This window comes from Balaenoptera acutorostrata, chromosome 8, assembly GCF_949987535.1.
Source record: "Balaenoptera acutorostrata chromosome 8, mBalAcu1.1, whole genome shotgun sequence".
NCBI lineage: Eukaryota > Metazoa > Chordata > Mammalia > Artiodactyla > Balaenopteridae > Balaenoptera > Balaenoptera acutorostrata.
The window spans coordinates 50,967,829-50,989,668 of record NC_080071.1 but is presented as its reverse complement, the minus strand read 5'-3'; the positions used below and the strand labels follow the sequence as shown (position 1 = coordinate 50,989,668).

General features: G+C 39.2%; 1 protein-coding gene across 5 annotated transcripts in view; it reads right to left on the bottom strand.

Annotated features, from left to right (window-relative positions):
- The window catches only part of MYO1B (myosin IB), a 183,336-nt gene that overhangs the window by 18,160 nt on the left and 143,336 nt on the right, over positions 1 to 21,840 (bottom strand). For 3 of the 5 annotated variants that reach the window (XM_057551139.1, XM_007171453.2, XM_057551136.1), the window contains exons 14-24: positions 20,895 to 20,999; positions 18,747 to 18,809; positions 15,231 to 15,431; positions 13,791 to 14,017; positions 11,046 to 11,246; positions 9,312 to 9,405; positions 7,993 to 8,142; positions 4,526 to 4,594; positions 3,169 to 3,255; positions 2,816 to 2,902; positions 928 to 1,014 (exon numbers count right to left, since the gene is read on the bottom strand). In XM_057551139.1, the coding sequence (XP_057407122.1) occupies positions 928 to 1,014; positions 2,816 to 2,902; positions 3,169 to 3,255; positions 4,526 to 4,594; positions 7,993 to 8,142; positions 9,312 to 9,405; positions 11,046 to 11,246; positions 13,791 to 14,017; positions 15,231 to 15,431; positions 18,747 to 18,809; positions 20,895 to 20,999 (1,371 nt within the window). The remainder of the gene's footprint in view (positions 1 to 927; positions 1,015 to 2,815; positions 2,903 to 3,168; positions 3,256 to 4,525; positions 4,595 to 7,992; positions 8,143 to 9,311; positions 9,406 to 11,045; positions 11,247 to 13,790; positions 14,018 to 15,230; positions 15,432 to 18,746; positions 18,810 to 20,894; positions 21,000 to 21,840) is intronic. The other 2 variants (XM_057551137.1, XM_057551138.1) reach the window with 2 other exon arrangements.

Sequence of the window (21,840 nt, the reverse complement as noted above, 5' to 3'; positions counted from 1 at the left end):
GGGAAAAACGCAGATTGTTCAAAGCAGAGTTTACAGATACTGGTAAAACAGTTCAGGTTCAGAGTCAATGGTTTCCTGGAGAATATTCAAATATTTAGAAAAAATGAATTATTATAGTATTATAGTAAAAATAACAAAGAGGAAATGTCAAAAAAGGGCCTAATAATCCCAAAATGACAGTATGGATGGCTCCCCACAGTGAGGAGTTACTGAATATTAGGAAGACTAAATCTTTATATTGCCTAAAGGTCGTTCTCAAGGTTTTCCAGAGCTCAGAGTCATATTTACTAACATGCAAGCTTACCTCAAGTAGGAAGTATTGCTTTAAAATAAACCCGGCCCTAAATTAGAGGGCATTTGAATCTAAAGTTCTCTTTAACCTGAATGATCTACTGCTGGTCTTACTTGTCAAAATCTGTACATTTATACAAAACCCTTTCGTTTCTATGCTGAACAATTAGAACGATGGGCACTTTGAAGAAAGCTCTGCTCCAGGAGCCGTCAATGGGACAGAATAGATCGGTATAGGGAAACAAAAGCCCAATATCCCCAGGCTGGTCACTGCAATGGTAGGTCAGCTTTTAAGCTCAACTGCTGTAACTCTGTCTCATAAATGAAAAAAAAATCTTCATCCTCATAAAGAGAACATTAAACAGAACTTGGATAACAAAGAATAAAATATGCTACGTTACTATTTAAAGTAATATGCTATTACTTTAAACTTATTATTTAAAGAAAGACAATGCAATAAAATCAGAACATTTTAGTGTACAGGTTTGTTCTCAAAAGGAAACCAAATTAGGCAAGATGACATTGTAAAAGACTGTGCAGACCATCAGCAAGCGTAATCAATCGTTTGGTCAGAGTTAGTAGGTGCTAGGCTTCACTGAGTTCACCGTGGGCAGAAAGAAGAGGTTGAGGAAGTACCTTCAGTCCAAGCCAGTAAGCCCAAATGACAGCAACTGCATGCTTACGCCTAGCCTCCTCCTTCAAGCGTTTCAATTCCCTTCGAGCCTAGAATGTTTTAGATGGTAAATAAAAGAGACAGCCCAATGCAGACAGCACAAACGACCAGAAAAAGACACCCCACCACACAGAAGAGCCAATTTATGTATCAGGATTTCAGAATGAAAGAGAAATGGTGCACAATCATTTAAACCCAAAGCATCAGTGTCAGGCTAGCATAGTCCCTTGTATTTTCAGTGCATTGAGACTCTGTCCCAGAGGAGGGTACCTGAGGGAAGCACTCCCCTGCCCTCCCCCTTACTTCCATTCTGTTCCTTTTCTCTCCCCTGTTCTCTCTCCCTCTTCACTCCCTTCTCCACACTCTCTCACTCCCTCCCTCATCAAAGCCTTAGATCTGGGAGTGGCACCTAATGATTTCCATAGACTTCCCTTTGCTGCCACGGGGCTAAAGAGGCTGTGAATTCCTGAGTTCATTCATTTGGACGTATAAAAAGACAACTCTTGTGAACAACCATTTAGAAAACTGGAAGGAATAAAGGCTGCCTCTCTGAAGTTTCAAACAAAAACAACAAAACCCCCAATTTTTTCCAGTTGGAAAATTAGAAGTAGCATGTATCAAAATTTAATATTAGCTAAGGCCCTAAACAGTGAAATATACAGAAGCAAGATAAAAAAGTGAAGTAACTCATAGGTTTAAAAATCAATCTTAGGGAAAAATTAATCTGAGGCATGCTATTTTAAAAGACAGGAACAGACAGGCACTAACGTTTCATTACATTACAGTACTCAGACTGGGAAATGGATTTCTCTTGTTCAGTGGAGAAATCCCAGAGTAATTGTCTAGGAGTCCCTCTGCCTCTGCTAAGACAGTTCCCTCAGTTTATAAAGGGAACTAGTTTGTTCCACACAGATTTTCAGGGGAGAACACAAATGAACAACTTTGGTTAGTTTGTGGCAAGTTAACATCTTTATACAGGCAAATGTTGACTTTTCTCATTTTTCTCACAAGACGGGTTTATAATGTTGACAAGGTAGACTTAAAAACATAGGACTGTAATGATATTTGAGTTTCTCACTGGGATACACATGTTTAGCAGAGATGATCTTTGATTTTCTAAGTTAACAAAGACATCTAAAAATTCCCTTGGGATATGTGAACCGTTCACAGAGCCCACGACTCTGCCTGGGGATTAGAGAGAGTATTTCAGGAGCCCTTTGTTTCTGAACACAAACAGCTGATGCCGAAATTCCTGGCATTCTTCAGGGGCAATTACAGCTAGCTTTGCATGAACATAGCTTTCTGCTAAATCACAGATGATATTTCTTTTCACATATAATATTTTGCATATAATAATCAACAGCTGCCACAGTGAGCCTAAAAAACAGTTTCATTCATGGATTAATATTTTTGTCGAGCATGCGTTAAAGGTGTTTCTATTACTAACATGTTGCAGAAGACCAATCGAAACCCAAACTTTAACATTCCCATCATGCCCCCCGTCGCGCACAAAAACACGTTCAGAAAACTGCCAGGATACATTAGGGAGGTAAAAAACAAACAAAAAACCCCCCAAAACTAAACATGCATGTTACTCGAGAGTTTAAAAAAAAGAGCAACTATGCTAGTACCTCATTAGTAAGCAATTAGTCTTTTTTGCCTACGCATGCTTAAGCTTCCTAACGTGCTCTCTTGGCACGAACATCTCCAGGGTTATTAAATCTGGCTACTAGGACGTGCGCCAGTGTGAGCCACTGTTAACTATGGGTCTTCATCCCCTGAGATGCTAGAGATATGGATTGATTATTGCGGATTCCAGGATGGGAGTGATGGGATGTGCATTTCAAGTACCTTAGATCCAAGCCAGTAAGCCCAAATAACTGCAATAGCATGTTTATTCCTAGCCTCCGCCTTCAGCCGGCTCAGTTCCCTTCGCGCCTGTGATGCATTTGAAAAGGAGTTACAGAAAAGTTTAAGGCAAGAAAGGTTACTGCTGATTCCCAATGGAGAAAGAGGAAGAGAGACACCGGTCACCATCAAACAGTAAACGCAAAAGCGTGTGCCACCACCCCACACCAAAACGTTGGAAAGAGCAAGAGGCAAACACGTGCTCAGGAGCTTAAGCCAGTGAATCCCGAATGGGGGCGTCCGTTGCTCCACACATCACTCCTGACCCGCTGCCTTCCTGGGCGTCTCTGGCCTACCTGGGTACCATGCCAATACGCTGCAATGGTGGTAGCTGCTTCCTCACAGCGCTTCTGATGCTTCAGTTCCCGCAGGATCTTTCGGGCCTAAAGCACAGAATGACCCAGAAAGATAGAAAATTAACACCAAAAAACTATATCCATAGTGACTTGAAAAAAACTACCTGAAGAGATAGGCATAATCCCCATTCTCAAGGGAAAAAATCAATAGCTTAAAGAAAGGAAAAGGGAAAGTTGCTTTATTAGCCCAAAATGGACCACGAGAAGGTGGTAAACGAAGACATTATCAAGCATGACAGCGCAGCCCCACTCAGATAGACAGCAGCCTCCCACGCCCTGATACGCGACAGGAAAAAATCTGACCACAGCAATACAAACTGGACACGGCAGATGGAAGGAACAGTTCTCAGAAGGTGGTCAGTGGATCTCCAATGATCCACCGAAATCCACTTGATCACTTTTATTATTATTGTCTGGAAGGAACTGTAGCTGTACTTTTTTTTTCAAAAGAGATGGCTAAAAACTTGCTATAAAATAAAATTCTCTCACTGGTTCAGTACTAGTGGCTTCTTGCCAGTAGTTGCTTGAAACTGATTTAGTGGGGGCCAGGAGGACAGCCGGTTTGGAGGCGAACCATGAGTCCTGCCTCTGAAGTCTCTAGACTGCACGCCTGGACTCAGGACTCGGTAGTAGGTCAAAGAAAAACCTGTAGGCAGCAATTTCACTTAACTCTGTGTGCTCAGACTTGTATTTAGCAATTGCTGTGGGACAACTACTAAGCACCTGGGCTGCCCACAGGCCTAGACAAAGGGCAATGGAAGCCGCAGGACTCCTGAACCAAGATCTGGCTTGTGGGCTATAGTGTGCTGACTCTGAATGACACTTTGGCAGGAAGGACCCAGAACCAGGTGGTGGGTGCACTAGGACAGCCAGCGCTTAGGATCTTTCAGTCATGATGGGGCAGCCTGCAAGACGGTCACAGGGAAGGTATGGAAGGCATTGTGCTGGGGTGCTGGGGTCTGGCAGGGCTCACAGGTATGGAGGCAACAGTGTGAGACAGGCTTTTGCACTACAGCTTCCCTCGCAAACAGGGGGCAAGAGGATATTGAAATCATGTACGGTATTATTTCAAGGACTTCCTGCTCAGAGAACAAAGCTCTTGAAAAGAAAGCAGGAAGCAGCCAAGACATGGTGTAGGGCCTGAGCTTGGCCCATAATATTTATTTTTTCCATCTGACTGTTTACAGGGTAGGCAGGAGATGAGAAACCCTCCCCTGCAGGGTGAGCCCAGAGACATCATCCTTTGTAAAGAACATGAAAACCTCACATAAATAAGGATCACTTCTTTTAAACTCACCTTCCAACCCCGGATATAAGACTGAATTACCAAGGTAGAGCTCTTTATCTGTTGATACCTCTTTTGTTGCTGTAGGATGAAAGGGGAAGATATCAGCAATTCTATTTACATATCCATAACATGCACACTGAGAAAGAGAATGTGCTCACTTAGTGCAATGAACTCTTGATCACCTATATTCTTTCTGGGAACCAGTAAGTACAGAAATCAAAATATCCAACAATCCAAAATTATTATGATTAATCCAAAGTTTGCTTCAAGGATGGTAAATACAATTAATTTCTAAATGACTCAGGACCCACCATTATTAACATCTGTTCTTTGCGTCATGCTGTTATAATACAACGTCGAGCACATAGCAGATACCCAGTGAACACACATGAATGAATACACACTGAGTTCTGCAACTGCTCCTAAGCCTTCTCTCTTCTTGGTGCCATTTCTCACCATGCTACTCACTGGGTCAGCCTCTAACGTCCCCAGCTCCTTTTAGGTTTGCTGCTTTTACTGCCTCAAGCTGGGAAATCAGCTAACAAATTTAAGTCAACTCCTATCAATCGACTAAACTTTATTTATTGAGCGCCTACTCGCCATAGAGCCCTTCAATAGAACCGTGAGGATGTTCAGCTGCAGCAGAGGTTATTTCCAGTGGGGGAAGGTTAAGGAAGACCCAGTGAGATCTCCCCAAGAGTCAGCTCGGCAAGCTCGATGCCCAGAGGCCCTTACTTCCAGGGCCAATGCCTTGGAGAGTGGAGGCTGCTAGAACACTATCCCTAGAGAAGTGAGCGCTTACTGTATTTAGTGGGGAATATTCACTACAATGTGGGCATTTGTGATGAAATTTCACAGCTTTTCAAATAAAATACTGAAGCCAGGTTGTGACTCAGACCCTGGAAATGGCAGACTGCCCAGCTCCCTTTCTCTGAGGGGGAACAGATGCTCCCAGGACTCTAGGCTATGTTCTGGAATCTCAGAGAAAATGAGCAGCAGAACAAAAGAGGATGCCAGAGAGAAAGGCAAAGAGAACGCTGGGACCCTGGACAAGTCACTACCTTCTTTGGGCCTCAGTCTCTTCATCGGGCAACTGAGGAGCTGGAAAATCTCTAAGATTCCACACAGAGTGATGGTCCACGGCTGTAGGGTCCAAACTGTACCTACAATATCTGACCATCACTTCTGACATTCATTTGGTACCTCAATGTCTTCTTTCAAAATTCCTACATGGCTTGAAAATAACTCTGTCTTTAAAATTCACCTCAAGGAGCCATGAAATATCACAGAATATGGATTTTAAGATAAATAGTAACTGAAAATGGTCATTCGGAAAATCTTTGAGTTATTTGGTCAAGGGAAAATCACTGGCTTGGATAACTGTAGTTAACTGGTGGAGGTATTTACAAGCATACCTTGTTTTATTGTACTTTGCAGATATTGCGGGGTTTTTTTACAAATTGAAGGTTTGTGGCAACCCTGCGTTGTCAAATGATGGTTAGCACTTTTTAGCAACGAAATATTTTTTAATTAAGGTATGTACATTTTTTTTAAAAAGATATAATGCTATTGCAAACCTAATGGATTACAGTATAGCGTAAACATAACTTTCATTGGCACGGGGAAACCAAAAGATTTGTGTGACTCGCTTTATTGCAATGTTCGCTTTATTGGAGAGGTCTAGGACCAAACCCACAAAGTCTCTGAGGTTTGCCTGTAGTTCAAATTCTGAAACAGAAATAACACTAGAGCAAAATTAATACTTCCTCTAAAGTTTGGGCTATTATTTATCATTCTAACTCTCAGCATCACAAATTAATGATACAATATGGTGACTTTTTTAAACTCTGGAGATACAAAAGCTCTATATTGGGAGGGAGGGTGGAAATAGCACTTGTTATTTTTGGTTCCTTGCCTATTTCTCCTCATCCTTCTGATGAAATGGCCCCTTCCAGAAGGTCTTCCTTGACCACCCTATCAAAAGTAATCTCTCGTCTCCCCATTATTCTTTATCTCAGTTCTCTATTTCCTTCCTAGCACTTACTACAATCTGTCATTGTTCTATTTATTTGCTTCAATGCATATTGTCCCTCACTAGACATGAACTGTATGAGGTCAGGAATCAGGTTGTTTGGTTCACCTTGCTATCCCCTGAACCTGACAGAATAAGGGTTTCAAAACTATTGGTAGAATTCAATATAGATGAATTCAGGATGCTTCAAAACTTGGTTTTTCTTAATGATCTCAAAATAAGAAATAATAAAATGGGTTCCTTGAGGACTGGCTATTTGTTGGTCCTCCCTTTCTCAGGCAAACAGAAAACAGAGCATTATGAATCTGCCGAAGGGCCAAGTACCACTGCTACGTGCAGCCAGGTTGGTGACAACAGTCTTCTGGGCCTTTGCAGAATACATGTTAATGAACCTATCATTAACATGGCTGGCTAGGGTCATACTTTAACACTTGTACTGTTGGTTATACTCTTTTAGCTTGAGGAAGCGATTTTAAAGATATTCTTTTAAAGATCACATAATTTTTCCTCACTTTTCATTTAAGTAACTCATTAATTTCTAAAACTTGGAAATTATACACTAAAATGTATTACATGAGAACAGGCCAGCATAAATTATGTCCTGATTGTACACACCCTTAAAGCAAAACTTCTCTACAGCTGAAAAAGAGGAAGAACACCCTAAAGGAGATTTGATTGCAATTTTAATTCATTTTCCAACTCACTCTCTAGTGAAAAAGCAGAGAATGAAAATGTGTTTGGAAGCAGTGCTCTTATCATTAAAATTCATTTTGTGAGAACGCAATGCCAAGTTCAAGCTAGCCTAGAGATAAACCTTCAGGTTTCCCTCAAACCTGTTACGCCTCCAATGAAACATCTATAATTGAGTGAGAAAGAAAATTCCGCAAAGAAATTCCATATCAATTAAATAAACATACTTTATTTTTGAGTCTTTTCCCAAAGGGCCAGATATGTGCGGACTAAAGGAGATCCAACCCTTTAACGCAAACCCAGAATTCTACTAAAATGTGGCATTAGCTTTCTGGAATTAAAGCCATTTTCAGTGTTCCTACAATAAATGGAAAACAGCTAATTATTTGGGAAAATTGACCCTACCATACTCAAAGGGTTAAATGACATTATCTCTTCCAATCTGATAACCAAATTCAAGATGTAGATCTCCCACTACATGTATCTCCATCAGTGGAAGACAGCGGGATAAACTAAACTTCAGCTTTGATGTTGTCCTGGATTCAAACCCCATCTCTGCCTCATAGTAGCTGTTACTTAACAGCTCAATGACTTAGTTTTCTCGTCTTTAAAAAAGGGACCAGAAGAGTACCCATTTCACGAGGTCATTCGGAGGATGAAGTATGTAAAAAAATAACTACACAGTTAAGTACGTAACAAATATTTGCAAAAAAAAGCATCGTGATTACAGCTCAAAAATGTCGGGGGCTCTCACCGCATATCTCCTGTACCAGGCAGCCATCACGATTTGGCTTTTTCTCATCAGCAGGAAGTGTGTGCGACATTTCCACCCCCGATAAATCTTCTGAATGAGAGTGGCCAGGTCCTCGAGACGCTGCTTCCTCAGGTCTTCTAATTTGAATAACTAATAAATAATAGATGGATTTATCAAAAATCCACCAAAAACTCGTGGCATATGTGTACATCATTCTCAGGAAATAAAATGTCACAATGTTGGAGTGAACCACATTGAGGAAAAAAAAATAACTTAATTACAGATATTATGAATAGTAGTCCATAAGAAAACTATTGGGATGAATTCACGCAAGATACACAATTCAGAGTACAGTGTTTTACAATTTACGATGAATCATGTAAGGGCTGAACTGAGCTCTAGATGTACCTTCACACTATCTGTGAGGATGAAATTATTGGAAGGGAGGTGACGGCAGGGTCTCTCTCAGACGATTTGAACACTTTCCTAATTCTCCAAATTTCCAATAAACTGCTATGTAAATTTTACTTCATGCTAGTCTATTCAGTTATAAAAAGGCTCCAGGGCTTCCCTGGTGGCGCAGTGGTTGGGAGTCCACCTGCCAATGCAGGGGACACGGGTTCGAGCCCTGGTCTGGGAAGATCCCACATGCCGCGGAGCAACTAGGCCCGTGAGCCACAGCTACTGAGCCTGCGCGTCTGGAGCCTGTGCTCCGCAACAAGAGAGGCCGCGACAGTGAGAGGCCCGCGCACCGCAATGAAGAGTGGCCCCCTCTTGCCACAACTAGAGAAAGCCCTCGCACAGAAACGAAGACCCAACACAGCCAAAAATAAAATAATAAATAAATAACAAATAAATTTAAAAAAAAAGAGGCTCCAATGGAGTTCTTCACTAAGTAGAATTTTAAGTGTTCTTTTTAACTTAAAAAATTTTTTAATTTGGGTGCCTTCATGTACCTCTGAATAGCAGGGTTGTCTTTCCTAAAATTACTGTATAATTCAGATATTACAAATACAGACTGAAGTAACCTCCAATTTTTATGAATTAGGGAGGTTTTATTGTAATACCAGTTTCTTTATGATTTCTTAAATGCTGTACAATCTATCAGCTCAAAAATTTTGTTGTTTCATAAAAAATACAGATGTTCTTCCATTATCCCTTATTAAGCCACCCCTTTGGACATTTGCAGAAAAACACAAAAATGTGACATTCTTGGTAGCATCTTGGGTAACATTATAAAGTTAAACATCCTTTAAGAATGTGCCCATATGATTATAACACAGAGTGCATACACAGAGTGTAACGTTTCGATTACATACTGTTCTTGGGTTTCGAATGAATATCTTTGATCTACCAAAGGAGTACTCTTCCACAGGAATCTCCAATTCATTAAACAAAACCTCCACACCAGCTCTATAAAAATAAATAAAAACAACAAATTTTCTGAGTTACAAAAATAGGTTATCTTATCTTAAAACATGATATTAGGTTCTCAGCAGTATAAAAAAATAGCTTCATTTCCAAGTATAAATGCTCTTTCAGTAAGCATCCTTCCATCAAAGAACTTCCAGAGTGAATTCCACAAATTTAACCAAATCCAGTAAATGCTCAAAAAGCATTTTGGGTTTAGAACTACGTATTCTAAGAAAATATGGTATTAGACAATTTCTTGATTTCATTAGCAGAGGCGATCAAATATACTTGTAACAATGGACCAACCAGGGCCAGAAGTGTATGCAAGAAACTCACATCTATTTTGAACCCACTCAGTTACTTCTTGCAAACATTTTAAACACTGCTCCTGCTTCTCAGATTGTGGGCAGGTCCCAAGAGTGCTAAGTGCCAGGCCAATGGGATGCAAAAGAACACAGGGTGGGAGCAAGGCCTGGACTTGACTCTGACCTCTGCATCCTGGACCGTGGATTTAACATCAGCCTTTAGTACTAAACTTCGTCCCACCAACCTGTGGACTGGAGGCCAGGCTGGGAGTGAATCCTTGTTCTGTGTATTATAGTAGATGCTGACCATAATACCCTGGAAATTAGCAGTGGGAAATGAAATAGCACCCAGACCCTACATTATTTGGGTATTGAATTATGCATCAGGGACCACACCATATGTCTGGAGTTTATCTTCTTGTAATACAGGGTGAGTGTCTAATCCTACTGATGTTCCTGTGAAAGGCCAGGTCCCGTGACAATGTGGAGTCAACACCAGTACAGTGAAAGAAAAATCCCCATAAAACAGGCACGTCTGCCCTGCTGTGGTAGTTGGGAGAGCTTCTGTGGCCTGCAGAAAAGGGGCAACTTCTGGGACTGGTGAGAGCAGAAAAAAGGTCACTGCACAGACAAGGCCTGGTTTCTCTTCTGCAGCAGCCCCCCTGCCAACACACAAGTTCTCTCTGCATGTGAAGAGCTCACAGGGGCTGGTCCATGGGATGAGTCTGCAGTGGTCCAGCACTCTGTCTGTGATGGGATGGATGAGTGCAATTTAGGGCAGATGAGCTGAAAGCCACATGGCCCCAAGTTCTGCCATATTCTCCAATCCGGCTTTACTCACAACAACACTGACACTGTGAACCTTATCTGCTCCTGTATCTGTTTCTCAGTTGATACAGACTTGGTCAAAGAGTGGGACCCCCACCCTTCACTCACTCTCTCTGGGGTTAATTCCCCAGAAAAAAACCCCAAAAAGCTGAGAGCAGTGACCCAAGATGCCTCTAACTCTACCCTTGTATGATTCTACACAAATACACCTATCAATTACAAATTCTCCTCCTGCTAACTTGCCACGGCATATTTTAGAAGTTTTATTGACATACAAGTTCCAAATGTGGATTTGATAAGCCGTGTTTAAACCTTAAAGAAAACCAAGACTTCTATAATTAATAAGAATTAGCACAAAGTGGTATCCTGATGGAAGATGGTCCAAAACAGAGGTTACAGCCAACTTTTCATAGAATTCTGTTTTGCCTAAACAGCACGTGAAGAAAACAACATGGTATCTGTATGCTTTAAAACTTCATTATTAAATATGATCAATGAATGTCTTACCTTGCTGGTCCTTTCCAATGAGGCCATGTTTGTTTACAAAGCATTTTGTATCTTTCTAAGCAAGGTTCATAGGCCTGCCTGAAGGCATAGCCTGCTCTCCTCACGCGGACATTCTCCAAAAGACCCAGATACCTGACCTGATGACATACTAGACCCTCGTTGAAGATGTGTGCTGCCTTTTTATCATTCGGTTTGATACACCTAAAAGATTACACAAATTTTAGGTTTTAAACTCCTTCTCTTACGGATTTATCTGTCCATGTTTTACAAAGCATCATATATAATTATTTCATGGTGAGATAATTATTTATTATTCTTGGAAAACCTAGTCATTTCTTTTGAAATTATTTCAAATAGTTTTACAAAAACCTTAAGATAACTACACTGCAGATACAGCAATAAAAAAGAATAATACGTACAATAACATGGATAAATATCACTGACATTCTGTTTAATGAAAGAAGTCTGATGTAAAAGAGTACATATTTTGTGATTCCGTTTATATGAAGTTCTAGAAAAACTAATTCCTAGTGAGAACTCAGTATTGCTTTACGTCTGGGGAGAGGTAGGGGTGGAGATCGACAGGGAAAGGGCACAAGGGAACCTTCTGGGTTGATAGACATGTTTTATATCTTGGCTTGGATGAGGCTATACAGGTGTATACATAGGTAAAAATTCAACAACCTGTACAATTAAGATTTATATACTCTATTGTATTGTATATACATTACATACCTCAATGAAAAGGTTAAAAACACTGCTGTCTCGCTAAATCCCTATTATCTCCCTCCTTTTCAATAGGGCACTTTGCTGCCCATGGAAAGACTACATTTCCCAGCTTCCTTTGCAAGTAGGTGTGGCTATGTGACCAAAATTCTAGCCAGAGCATAAGTAATGTTTGCTACTTCCAGTGTGTCCTTAGAAGGAAGGGACTTGTTCTCCCTTTGCTCTTCTGCTAAATGCTGGCAGGAATGTTGACGTGGTGGAGAGCTATCTTTGACTATATAGATAAGAGGAAATACCCTGGCAACTGCAGAGCCACAACATAGAAGGCGTTGCTCTATTAGCCCTGGAGTCTATACACTTAGAAGTACATAAGAAATAAACGTCAATCTTGTTTAAGCCCCTGTTACTTCCAGATCTTGTTGGAGCAATCTCTATATCCTAATTAATATATTGTTAAACATTTACGGTTATGTCTGCCTCACTTCAACTGTCAAATTCCACACATACATGCAATGTATGGACAACTAAATCTTACCTAGTTTGACCCTGGTGTTTTTATGGTTTTCCTTTTACATTTATAAAAGTAATGTCTACTTTTTGGCTTAAGGACAAACAGATCAATGGAGCAAACTAGTGAGTTTGGATCTAGACTCCTATACATACATTCAATTGATTTTCGATAAAGGCATCCGGGCAAATGAATGAAAATAGAGATTTTTTTCTTTTCAATATGTAGTGTCAAAACAACAGGATAACTATATGGAAAAAACAGACCTTAAAATAAATCTGAAACTATAAAGACCCTAAAAAATATATATATAATAATATATTCACAACTTTGGAGTTTATTATTTAAGACTTCTTAGAGATACATTAAAACCACTGAAAGGGAAGGGGAATAAAGGAAATTTCTGGGGTGACGGGAATGTTCCATGTTTTGACCTGAGTGGTGGTTACCAAAGTGTACACAATGGCGAAAAAACAACGGAGCCATTCACCTAGGATCTGTACATATCACTCCATGCAAATTACACCTCAGTAAAACAGAATCTTAAGGTTAAAAAAAAAAAGTTTACTCAAATGAGAATAACAAAAGCAACTGATCACACAAAGTTTCTTGGTTAATTTTTTTTGAAACTAGGATCCTTAACCTAATATATGTTCTACCTTGTTTGCAATCAAACCAGGGGATTTTACCTATTTACATTTGTTATGAATATAAATATTAGGTCAACAAGTTAAACAAAAAAATGTTCTTCACTCTAACTTCCTCATAACTGAAATTTCAAAGACAACTGTAGAAGGTATGTGTGGGTGTGCACCTGCCACATGAAATCTGACCCATCAGACACACACCTTCTAGTACCTAGTTCACCGAATAAACACATCACGAACTCTAATCCTAGTTGGTCTTTACTGAATTTTGAGAACTAAGATGCCCTAGAAGCAAAAAAGAGAGAGAGAGACCAGATGCTTTTTAAGGAGTTCTTTCTATTGTTTTGAAAAAATTATTTAGATTGTTTCAGAAATCATTACTTTCTCTGGGCCTATAACTCTCACAGGGAAGAAGGAGGCACATACTTCCTCACACCAGACCTGCAACTGAAGCCCCAGTTGCTTCAATGCTCCAAGTCAATATAACAAGAATCCAAAATGAATCCACCAAAAGTTTATGCAAAACGCTTACCAGAAAAAAATTTACATTTTGTTTCTCGTCATTAAAAAAAACAACAGAAAACCCAGAAAGTTGAGAACTCCTATGTGCCAGCAACCCAATTTCATTAAGTATCTATTCCCATCCCCCACCACAATTTTTTCTTTTCCCTTTTTAAAATTCCCTATTTTGGGGCCACTGGAGTATTTTTTAAGCAAACCCAAGACACCGTATTATTTGACCCCCAAGTACTTTAGTTATCCCTCTCCTTGGGTTACGCTCAGATTTAAGCAAACAGGTAAATGATCTTCCTTGAGAGTGCCTTCATAATCGAATGGTCAAAGAATTTTATGTGCCAGAAATACCTAATGTAGTTTGGATTCTTGGTCTGTAGGTTTTTCATCAGAGTGGCCACCGATGCCTTGAATTGTGAGCCGGCTGTAGGAGGCCTTTTTAGGTTGATCTTGGCAGGGTTCCCTTCGGGGAACAAAGACTTGATGAGGGCATGGCCGGCCTTCCACATGGCTTGGGACAGGTCTCTATAGAGAAGGTCGTTGTTCTTATCCACAAATCCTTCCACTTGGTACAGCACCTATGAGCAGCAGCACATGGGACTCAGTGGCTGACACACTGCACGCTAGAACATCAAACAACTGTTAAAAATATCCCGAGACTATCTATACTGCAGCCTCTTCTTTCTCCATCAGAAAATCTCCAACAAGTTAGTCACACTCTAATACCAAATTAGCCTCCAAGTTTAAATTCCATCTGTCTAAATCACAGAAGAGTTCAAAATAAATTCTACTACCCTTCAGGATTTGCAAGAATAAACTCCAAAAATGTTATTATAACATTTTCAAAGGATTTTAGGGTTTTTTTGGTGTTCAAGCATATTTTTGAGGTTTTACTTGTATTTTTTAGTTTACACGTGACAATTCTAGTGTGTTTAAAAGGAGACAGGGGGAAACTGAGATAACACAGATATTTTCATAGACATCCTAAACCAGCAGAGAAATTGACCAGGAAAGTATCTTTTAATAACATGGGCTAGTGAAAAAAAATGAAGTACCAAGTTCCAGCATTTTAAAATTAAAAGAAATTTAGATACTATATACTTCATTTTTACTAAAGCCATAATCAGATTTTTTCCCCTTTGAAGTTTGCAAGCTTATTTATAAGAAAGGAGGTATTAACTCCAATCAATAATCATTCAGGACTCCAAAAATCAATCTATTGTCCCAATTGTTTTTAATACTATTTTTATATAGTTGATGACGTAAAATTAATTACCCCAAATACTAACCAAATTAATAAATGTTAAAAAAAAAAAAGCAGATGTTTTCTCCAGTGTCGTTTCAAAATTCAATCTAAGAATTCATTATTTTGCTAAATGGTTGGTGCTTTTAAAACCTTACTGTAAGTCTTTTTTTTTTTTTTAACATCTTTATTGGAGTATAATTGCTTTACAATGGTGTTACTGTAAGTCTTTAGTGAATGCTAATTTTTTACTGGCAAATCTTTTATCAGTGTCGATTGATCTTTTTTATAGGCTAGCTTTCAGAGCTTGAAAATAATAAAATCGATTTTTAATATATACTTGAACTTTCATTAAGTCCACTGGCTTTCCTTTCAGCTCTCACTATTAGTAAGATTTTGCTCAACATGGTCCAGATTCTATCCCCACTGAACATTTATTGACTCTATGCTTTCAGCAGTTCCATTTATCCTCAGGAGCTGGCGCTGGTCAGAACGCCATCTCTGAAGCTGAGGCTCGGGGTCCTCGAGGAGGGCCCAGGCTCCCGCACCTTGCCGGCATAATGCTGGATCCTGAAGCAGCTGTGAGGCAGGGACGTGTCGTTGAGGAACCGGGAACACTTGCTCATCCTGCTCTCAAAGTGCTGGTGGGTGGCGCACACTTGGTTCAGCTTTTCCAAGAAGGTCTCGTCGGTGACCGTGCCCGGCCTCAGGCACTCCTCATCCAGCATGGCCAGGATTCCGTTTGTGTTCTGGGCGAAAGGAGATAAAAGGGTTTCCTTCCTTCCTCGCTGTATTGTTTTAATAATTATTCCTAATTATGCCATTAAACACAATCGACTTAGTCACAAGAAAATTCCGTTCAGGCACAACAAAGAGCAGAGAATCAAAACAAGTAACAAATCGCCCCCCACAGAAATCAGCCCTCTTCCAGCGGGGTCCCAGGTGCGCTGGGGGGTGGGGAGGGAGGGAGTGTCTGCAAGAGTCTCCCCCACCAGCCCATGAAGCCTCCCCGACGGCAGAACAGGACTTAGGAGTCACCTCAGCCACCTTAGCGGGCTGATAACTGAAATCCACGTTGTTTAGCAAAAGGCAAGTCAGACCTCAAAGATTCAAAAACAAATCTAAAAGTCAGAAACTAATGTGACAATACTGTCTCCTTATATAACGTGGTCATAAATCACAGAGCATAGTCTCTTAAGGCCATTATTGATTCATAGCTTGAGAAGGAAATTGGTTTCAGATGTTTCCAAATTGTTCCTGTGTTCAAAATAAAGTTTATTTTCTCGGGGAAAAAAAGTGGTGTGATTCGGGAGGCTGCTTTTAACGATCAATGCAATCAAGCTGTGTTTCAAGAATATCTGTTTAGAATAAAATTCTCCTTCCATTTAAAATTTCTAAATGGATGTTAAACACGGGTGAGAATTTGTTTGTTGGGTATTCAGACCCTGTGATCTTATTTATCCCAAGAACAGTCAGCCCAGCTAAACTGAACCAAAAATCAGGAATCTTCTACTTTGCTAAATAAAGGCTGTTGTTCCTTCGATTGCCCCTACAGGCCCACACATCTCCATTCCACAGAGAACAATCCACTGACCATGACCCCACCCACTTCCGCCAGGGCAAAGTCCCCAGGGCTCCTCTCCCCTTCTCCTTACAAGGCCATGACATCCTCTGACCAGCACTTATTCATTCCACACAAAATCTGGGGGAAGTGTGGACTCTCAGGAGTCAAGTGTGTTCATAACATCCCCGGAGTAAACATTATTGTTAGGTGATGCTGGAAGGAAACATTTCCTTTATGTATCCAGGCTCCTACGTGAACATGAGTTTCTTCAATCATATATGCAAGGGGATTTTGGGCTGAGATAATCTAGTTAAATTAAGTGTATTACCACTGTTTTTTTTTTCCCCCTCCGTTCTTAAAGGTAAATAATTAAGTGCAATGTTACATTTATGAAGAAAAACGTGATAGTCATGACTTCTGAAAGTTAAAACTCCCCCAGCAAACTACTTTGGTCACAAAATTTACCAGAAAAAATTTTCAGGAAATCCACTGGTTTTCTAAATTTTAGACTAGAGTTTTAAATTGCTTAGGTGGAATATTAGTGTTCATAATCCAACATTGTTTACATTTTTCAAAACAAAGTTTATTTTTTAATTGAAAAATAGTAATGCTTCAGAATATTTTTTTTAAAGTTCAATTTAATCAAAGATGTGGCTTTCAAGAATATCTTGAATACTGAGGGATAAGATACTGGCTAATTAATAATATCCAAAACGTCTTGTTAAAGATGAATAGAAAATGATTTGCTGGACATTTGGAGCCTGTGATTCTATTGCTGATGCACAGCACTCACCTACACTGATAGCTAAAAAGACTGCAGAAAATAAAGTTTATGCATTGTTTCAAATTAACTTTGTTATTAAGGCCAGGAAGATTTAGTAAGCCTAAGCTTTTACACACAAATCAGTCTTCTTGCAATCAATTCGTTCATGATAAACATGATGTAAAAACAAAAATCTTAGATTCAGAAAGGTTACTAAAAATTATGCAGTAATTTTTCACACTTTAAGCCTTTTCACGTACGTAATTTGTAACCTGAAAAATCCCAAGGCCCTTGGCACCTGTCAAGTCACACACACACCATCTCTCACATCCCTGAAGCAATCTATGGTCCATACCAGCCATCCCTGGGATCCTACTTAATTTGGCTCCCGAGATGGTCCCTTTATCCTCCTTTATTTTTACTTGAACAGCATGGAGTTTTGTTGTCATTGTTACTTTTTAAGAAAAATTTTCCAGCTTTACTGAGATATAATTGACATAAAATACTGTGCAAATTTAAGGTATCCAACATGTTGATTTGATACACTACCATAGTGTTAGTTACCTCTATCACATCATGTAATTACCATTTCTTTTTTGTGGTGAGAACATTTAAGACCTGTTTTCTTAACCACTTTCAAGTATATAACACAGTATTGCTAACTATAATCTCCACACTGTACATTAAAGTCCAGAACTCATTCATCTTACAAGTGGAAGTTTGTACCCTTTGGCCTACATCTCTCCATTTCCCCCAAACTTTAGCCCCTGGCAACCACTATTCATTTTATTCTGTTTGAGTTTGTTTTTTTTTTAGATTCTACATATAAGTGATATCGTACAGTATTTGTCTTTCTCTGACATATTTCACTTAACATAATGCCCTCAAAGTCCATCTTTGTTGTCACAAATGGCAGGATTTCCTTCCTTCTCATGGCTGAACAATATTCCATTGTATATATACATCACATCTTCTTTATCCATTCATCTGTAGACGGACGCTTAGGTGGTTTCCCTATCTTGGTTATTGTGAATAAAGCTGCAGTGAACGTGGGAGTGAAGATATCTCTTTGAGATCCTGATTCTGTTTCTTTTGGATATATACCCAGAAGTGGGATTGTTGGGTCACATAACAGTTCTAATTTTAATTTTTTATAGGAACCTCTATACTGTTTTTTTTTTTCTATACCGAGTTCTATAGCGATTGCACCAATTTACATTCCTACCATCAGTACACAAGGGTTACCATTTCCCCACATCCTCACGAACAATTATCTTTTTGATAGTAAGCACTGAATACTATGTTAAGAGGTCACTAGAATTTTAGAAATGAAATGGATATTTTGACTTGGCAAACACCTTTTTTTTTTTTGAGTCTCCTCTGATCAGTGCTCATATTTCCAGGAGCTGTGGATTGGACCTGGGTTCCCAGCACACAAGAAAGAATGGTGCACCTAAGGGCATGGCATCTGAGAGTCATGAATGGGCTCTGTGATACGGCAACAGGATGAGCATGGGGGAACCTGGCTAAGTATCAAAAAGTCCAGCTGTCTATGTATGTGTTTGAGAACCATGTGTGATTTCTTAAGGTTGTGATAAAGTTTCCAGAACTCTGTAGTTCTCTGAAGTGTTGAAATAGTGAAAATACAAAAGCTTAACACTGAAGGCAGTGAGATCATTCGTAAGTAGTGAATTACACTACCAAGAACTTCTTTGGGAAACTGTACCTAATACTCACATTTTCTATTAGGTCACAAATGATAGCATTATTGAAGTACTCAATGTGAGTCCATTCTATGTCCTGAAAAAGAAAACAGAACATAATCAAATCCCATATGATGATGCTACAACACTACCATCTCTAACATAAGACTTTGCCCATCTTACTATACTCCACTTCCTCTCTGAAAATTTCCTTTATAAAACTCAGTGCTGCAAATGTCATCTTCCGGTTCCCAAAACTTTCATAATGCAGCAGTCTAGCACTGACATGATCCGACTGAAACAAACACCCTTGACCTGTGCTGAGGCTGCCTCCCCTTCCACCCTCCCATCTGTGGCAATTTCCCATGCACTTCGCTGGCCCCGGGCCATTTATTCAACAGGCTCTTGGGTCAGTATTACTTTTTGTATATTTACAATGTTTACAAGGAAATAAGTCAGAACTTGATCCCCAGAATGTAAGGCATAGATTTTTCTGTTCTTAATTTGTAATCACAAGGAAGAAATTAATTTTAGAGTCAACCCCAAATTGTAGGGCCATTAACTATTTCAAATGTAAAAATAGAACAGTGCTAAGATAAGTATTTTCAACATAAGGAAAGACATGAAAACCTATCCGCTGGTTCTAACACTAACTACAAAGCCAAATCTGGGAGGCCAAATGTAATCATTCTGTATCTGCTTACACTCTGTCCATAAGTGTAAACATTTATTTTTCTTCTAAGGGGAAGAAAGTTAATTCATACGGCAAGCTAAGGATCTTCCTATATACTCTTAGAAGTGTTTTAGACAATCTGTACAAACTGTTTTAAGTTACAGATCAAAGTTTGGGCATTCTCTTTATGATGAGAAGACAGGAAGAGAATGAATCTGGCTTTTAGGATGTTTACATTACAAAAGGTGCCACTCAAGTATAAAATGTTTCTAAAGCATGATAATCATTCCAAATGAAAGATGAAATATTCATGATTTAGTTTTTCAGTAGATGAGTTATTTTACTAAGTCACTGGGAATAATAATCACATTAGAAAAATCTATACTGAGAGGCCAAAAAAAGAGGATTCTGTGTCCTTAATGACTTAAAATGACACTATAGAAAATGAAGAAAAGGAAGTAATATTACTAAAATATTAAAGCAAATAAATGAAAGGGAAACAAAAATATAATACTATATATACAATAAAATTTCTTTTTGTATGATATAAATAAATTTATACTTAGAAAAACACAGGCTATTTAAAAAATGAAAGGGTGAAAACCAAGTATGTGTTTTACAATTAAGGATGAAAGGACTCTGTAAATATTACTTCTGATTATTTTCCAACTACATTCAGTGAGATAATCCATCCACAGCACTAGTATAATACCTGGCATAGAGTAAGCACTCAACAAATGTTACTTGTTTTTATTATAAAATTTTTAGAAATCAATGCTTTTCAAGACTGAACAAAATATTAAATATTAAAATAGTGTTAAATACTGAAATAGTAAAGTATTTTCAAATTTATATACGGTGATAATTGACTTCTTTGGTATACAGTTCTCTTAAGTTTTGGCAAATGCGTAGCATCACGTAACCACCACCACAGCCAGCCTCCAAAATTCCCTTGTGCTGCCCCTTTGCAGTCACACTCCTATCCTCTGGCCACTATTGACTATTAGACACTTTGCCTCTATAGTTTTGACTTTTGTAGAATGACATATAAATAGACTCATACATATGTAGCCTTTCGAGTCTGGCTTCTTTCATTTAGCAAAATGCATCTGAGACTCCTTCATGCTATTGTGTGTATCAGCTGTTTGCTCCTTCTTATTGCTGAGTACTAGAACCTTGTATAGATGTACCGCTGTTTTTCTGTCCATTCATCTCAGACTAGTTTTTTAACAGGGTATTATTTTACTTCACTCTACTGGAATCCAGTGAGACTCAAGTCGGTCAGCTGATGTTCACTGAGCACCTACTATGTGCTGAGCACTGTCCTGGGCACTAGCAGCAAAGTAAATCCCAGTTAGCTTAGATGTCATACCAAACACATTTTTAAAAGGTACAATATGGCTAAACTTTGATAAATCTGATTTTAGGGTCATGTTTGTACAATCTGCTGAATCCAGAATTTGTATTATGAGTAAAAAAGGAATACTTAAAAATTTTTTTCAACATTACCTCCCGTATATATTCCTCCTGCTCTTCTTTAAGAGTCAGCTCAATGAAGATTTGTTGCAGCTTTTCATTACAATAATTAATAATGAACTGCTCAAAGCTGTTGTCCTATATGGAGAAAAATGAAGACAGCCTTATAAAGCAAGCCATCGGCGCTCCCATGACAATGCCACTCTAACATCTCATTCCACGAGAAACACCACACACGGTCTTGCAGACCTAACCGCGGCCCAGCACACAGCTCCTAGACAGAGGCTAGCACATTGCAGGCACCCAAGAAACGATTCATGAGTCAAGTGAATGAATGAAGGATACACAAGTTACACACTATTTGGAGAATGAAGAATTTTAGTTGACAAATAAGCAGCCCACACACATGGTAAAAGAATGAGAAAGAAATACATTTCCCCCTAGATGATCAGCAAAGAAACAGTGAGATTCAACATCTCTGTCACCCAAGTTCTCAATCTTCCATTCTCAACTCTGGAGCTCAAGAAAGTCTTTCTGACCTGACTTCTTACTCCCCTATTCAGGGTCAGATCCTTCATTCTGACACTTACATACCAGCACTTTTGAAAAATCATGCTATGTGTATACATGTGCATTCGCATGTATTGATTAGTGTCATATTTATCTGTCTCTCTAGATTGTACATTTCTTAAGGGCAAGGGTTGACCATATATCTCTTGTTCACCAATGGAAGCCCATGCCTGCAGCACCTTGTACCCAGCAAGCACTCAGCGTGTACTGGCTGACTAAATGAATGAAGTGCCCACAAAATACAGACTCAAGGGAATCAGCACATCAAAATCATCTCCTAGCTAGAAACTCTCTCCTCTCAGAAGGGTCACACATTTATCACTCTTATGATTCTCAGCAGTGTCTTCTTCGTATCAGTTATTGCCTGTGAAGATCCATGCCTACGTCATTTCTGAACGATCTGCAGGGC